Genomic DNA, 4,821 nt, shown 5'->3' on the forward strand with positions numbered 1-4,821 from the left:
GTCCCCGGTCTGGTTAAAGAGGACCATGGTCTGGTTAAAGAGGACAACGGTCTGGTTAAAGAGGACCACGGTCTGGTTAAAGAGGACCACGGTCTGGTTAAAGAGGTCCACGGTCTGGTTAAAGAGGACCACGGTCTGGTTAAAGAGGACCACGGTCTGGTTAAAGAGGTCCACGGTCTGGTTAAAGAGGTCCACGGTCTGGTTAAAGAGGACCACGGTCTGGTTAAAGAGGACCACGGTCTGGTTAAAGAGGTCCACGGTCTGGTTAAAGAGGACCACGGTCTGGTTAAAGAGGACCCCGGTCTGGTTAAAGAGGAGGACCACGGTCTGGTTAAAGAGGTCCACGGTCTGGTTAAAGAGGACAACGGTCTGGTTAAAGAGGACCACGGTCTGGTTAAAGAGGACCGCGGTCTGGTTAAAGAGGACCGCGGTCTGGTTAAAGAGGACCGCGGTCTGGTTAAAGAGGACCACGGTCTGGTTAAAGAGGACCGCGGTCTGGTTAAAGAGGTCCACGGTCTGGTTAAAGAGGACCACGGTCTGGTTAAAGAGGTCCACGGTCTGGTTAAAGAGGACCGCGGTCTGGTTAAAGAGGACCGCGGTCTGGTTAAAGAGGACCACCGTCTGGTTAAAGAGGTCCACGGTCTGGTTAAAGAGGAGGACAACGGTCTGGTTAAAGTGGACTACGGTCTGGTTAAAGAGGTCCACGGTCTGGTTAAAGAGGTCCACGGTCTGGTTAAAGAGGACAACGGTCTGGTTAAAGAGGACCGCGGTCTGGTTAAAGAGGTCCACGGTCTGGTTAAAGAGGACAACGGTCTGGTTAAAGAGGTCCACGGTCTGGTTAAAGAGGACAACGGTCTGGTTAAAGAGGTCCACGGTCTGGTTAAAGAGGACCGCGGTCTGGTTAAAGAGGACAACGGTCTGGTTAAAGAGGTCCACGGTCTGGTTAAAGAGGACAACGGTCTGGTTAAAGAGGTCCACGGTCTGGTTAAAGAGGACAACGGTCTGGTTAAAGAGGACCGCGGTCTGGTTAAAGAGGACCGCGGTCTGGTTAAAGAGGACCGCGGTCTGGTTAAAGAGGTCCACGGTCTGGTTAAAGAGGACAACGGTCTGGTTAAAGAGGACCGCGGTCTGGTTAAAGAGGACCGCGGTCTGGTTAAAGAGGACCACGGTCTGGTTAAAGAGGACCACGGTCTGGTTAAAGAGGACCACGGTCTGATTAAAGAGGTCCGCGGTCTGGTTAAAGAGGTCCACGGTCTGGTTAAAGAGGACCCCGGTCTGGTTAAAGAGGTCCACGGTCTGGTTAAAGAGGACCCCGGTCTGGTTAAAGAGGTCCACGGTCTGGTTAAAGAGGAGGACAACGGTCTGGTTAAAGTGGACTACGGTCTGGTTAAAGAGGTCCACGGTCTGGTTAAAGAGGAGGACCACGGTCTGGTTAAAGAGGTCCACGGTCTGGTTAAAGAGGACAACGGTCTGGTTAAAGAGGACCACGGTCTGGTTAAAGAGGAGGACCACGGTCTGGTTAAAGAGGTCCACGGTCTGGTTAAAGAGGACAACGGTCTGGTTAAAGAGGACCACGGTCTGGTTAAAGAGGACCGCGGTCTGGTTAAAGAGGACCACGGTCTGGTTAAAGAGGTCCACGGTCTGGTTAAAGAGGACCTCGGTCTGGTTAAAGAGGACCACGGTCTGGTTAAAGAGGTCCACGGTCTGGTTAAAGAGGACCACGGTCTGGTTAAAGAGGACCACGGTCTGGTTAAAGAGGTCCACGGTCTGGTTAAAGAGGTCCACGGTCTGGTTAAAGAGGTCCACGGTCTGGTTAAAGAGGACAACGGTCTGTTTAAAGAGGACAACGGTCTGGTTAAAGAGGACCACGTTCTGGTTAAAGAGGACCACGGTCTGGTTAAAGAGGTCCACGGTCTGGTTAAAGAGGACCCCGGTCTGGTTAAAGAGGTCCACGGTCTGGTTAAAGAGGAGGACAACGGTCTGGTTTAAGAGGACCGCGGTCTGGTTAAAGAGGACCACGGTCTGGTTAAAGAGGACCACGGTCTGGTTAAAGAGGACCACGGTCTGGTTAAAGAGGTCCACGGTCTGGTTAAAGAGGACCACGGTCTGGTTAAAGAGGACTACGGTCTGGTTAAAGAGGACCACGGTCTGGTTAAAGAGGACCGCGGTCTGGTTAAAGAGGATCACGGTCTGGTTAAAGAGGACCACGGTCTGGTTAAAGAGGTCCACGGTCTGGTTAAAGAGGACCACGGTCTGGTTAAAGAGGACCACGGTCTGGTTAAAGAGGTCCACGGTCTGGTTAAAGAGGACCACGGTCTGGTTAAAGAGGTCCGCGGTCTGGTTAAAGAGGACCGCGGTCTGGTTAAAGAGGACCGCGGTCTGGTTAAAGAGGACCGCGGTCTGGTTAAAGAGGACTGCTGTCTGGTTAAAGAGGTCCACGGTCTGGTTAAAGAGGACCGCGGTCTGGTTAAAGAGGACCCCGGTCTGGTTAAAGAGGACAACGGTCTGGTTAAAGAGGTCCACGGTCTGGTTAAAGAGGTCCACGGTCTGGTTAAAGAGGACCAAACAGCGGAATTGTAAATTAGTACTTAGTTAGTAATATGAAATAAAATAAAATGAAATGAAAAATGCTTTATTAATCTCCAAAAGGAAATTCAATCGACAAAATGAAAACTTAGAAAATTGAGAAAAACTGTAAAAATCCAGCTGAGGTCCTTGTAAAAGTACACTTCAGAGCTAAAACTGATCACATCATGCTGCTTTACATAACAAGTGAGACAATGATGGAATAACAGCAATAAAGAGCCAAGTATAAAATGTAATAATTGAGTTCATGTTATTTAAAAAGCCTTTTGGAAAACACTCCTCTTGTTCAGCAGAAACCTTTCATGCTGCAGTCTGATCAGTGGTTCCAGGTGTGGAAAGGATGAGCGGGGAGGCGTTCAGACCACCGTGATGAAGACCTGGACTGAAGAAGGGGCACAGAGTCTCTGTGAAGCTACACTCAGTAAAGGAGTACAACATCATCGCCTCGTCCGCGTTGTAGAAGGACACCAACCCCTCCTCGTAGCCCACAAACACCCCCACCACCTGAGGCATTGGATCCAGGTCCAGGGAGATCGGGGGGCTGGTCATGGCTAAGTACTGGTTTCCGTTCCTGAAACTCACAGCCCAGTAGCCATTAACAGGGCTGAGAGGTATTGTTCCCTTCCTGTTCACAGACATGTTGGCCACCCCAAGAGTCCAGTCGGTCTTCCCTGTAACCCGCACCTCGTAGTAGAATCTTCCAGAAGAGAAAGTCTGTTGTGCTAAGACGCTTGTATAGAGAGAAAATCTCTCCACATTGTCTGGAAGGTCCTGTCGGATGTCCCCACACCAAACCTGCCTCCCATCGTCCGACAGGATGAGCCAGGGATTGGCTGTTCTAGGATCCAGCCTCACCTCCACAGCATACTGCTGCACCTTCCTCAGTCTGGCCCAACCAAGCAGCTCCTCTTTCTCTTTGCTGAGCATCTCCTGCAGCTCAGCCACAGCTTTCAGCGTTACCCCCTCATAAGATGGAGGCTGGACGCTCAGCTCTGTCCAGCTGTTGGAACCCAAGGCGGAGTCCAGGGTCCGGACATTCTGGAGGAAATGGAGATAGTCCTGAGAGGTTGAAAGATGCTGCAGCTCTGCAGCTCTTTCCTTCAGAGCAGATATTTCCCGTTCCAGCTCTGCAATGTGGTCGTCGGCCTCTTTCTCTACTCTACTTCGTCTGTCCTCTATCGTCTCGATGAGCTGGTTCAGGTCTCTCTCTGCAGCCTGCATTAAAACAGTGAAGATGCGTACGCCATGAGAGATCTCTCTCTCTGCATCGTCCTTGCTGTGCTGCTTCAGCTGCTGAACCTGTTGGCTCTTTAGCTGCCTCTCCCGGATCAGCTTTTGGATTTCGTCAACAGTGCGCTGCAACTCAGCCTTCCTTGTGTTGCATTCGTCTTTCAGGGAGACGATGTTATGCGCTGCATGCTCTGCAACCATGCAATGTGAGCACACATATGTCTGATCTGTTCTACAGAACAACTCCAGTGGCTTCTTGTGCTCTGAACACACCCTGGCCTCCATGTTCTTCACCGGCTCCGTTAGCATGTGTGTCTTCAGGCGATCAGATGTCTGGTGAGGATCTATATGGACACCACAGTACGAAGCAAGACAAGTCAAACAGGACTTGATTGCCTTCAGTTTGGTCCCTGAGCAGACGTCACAGGGGGTTTCTCCTGGTTTGGCCACCAGCACTTGCGAGCTGCTGCTACTCTTCCTTACTGCTGCCTGCTTGAACTCGGCAGCCAGCTCGGAGATAACAGTGTTGACTTGCAGCTCGGGACGTGCTGCAAAGTGTTTTTTACACATGGGACACTGGCAGCGACAACTGTTCACGTTCCAGTGCTGCGTGATGCACTTTTTACAGAAGTTGTGCCCACATGGGATGGTGACTGGCTGGGTGAAGACATCCAGGCAGATGCAGCACAGGAACTGCTCCTCGGACAGGAGGCAGCTGGTAGCTGACATGATGACGCTCTGAACATCAGAAAGTGAAAGTAAAACAGAAAGTACTCCACATCATGTGCGATTTAAAGATTAATCAGGGTATTCTGCTTGTATGGGGGACAAGTAGAGTGATATTGTAACTGCTACTCATTGTTTGTTTAAATATTTAGAGTTTTTTAATTCTGGTATCAGTACTATTCCTGATGCTGTTTAGCTGGTTAACAGATATTCAAACAAATTTTACCGTATCAGCTGTAGAAACTGTGGATAAAAAAATCTGTAGATCCTGAAGATGTA

General features: G+C 50.2%; 1 protein-coding gene across 1 annotated transcript; it reads right to left on the bottom strand.

Moving 5' to 3' along the window:
• Positions 1 to 2,886: 2,886 nt before the first annotated feature.
• Positions 2,887 to 4,545, bottom strand: LOC306758591 (E3 ubiquitin-protein ligase TRIM21-like; the record flags this gene model as incomplete). The annotated part of the gene is made up of 1 exon (XM_079243918.1): positions 2,887 to 4,545. One exon carries the CDS (start codon positions 4,543 to 4,545, stop codon positions 2,887 to 2,889), a length of 1,659 nt encoding a protein of 552 aa, XP_079100044.1.
• Positions 4,546 to 4,821: the final 276 nt, after the last annotated feature.

The sequence above is a fragment of the Telmatherina bonti genome (genome assembly GCF_933228915.1).
Source record: "Telmatherina bonti genome assembly, chromosome: 7".
In the NCBI taxonomy this organism is placed as follows: domain Eukaryota; kingdom Metazoa; phylum Chordata; class Actinopteri; order Atheriniformes; family Telmatherinidae; genus Telmatherina; species Telmatherina bonti.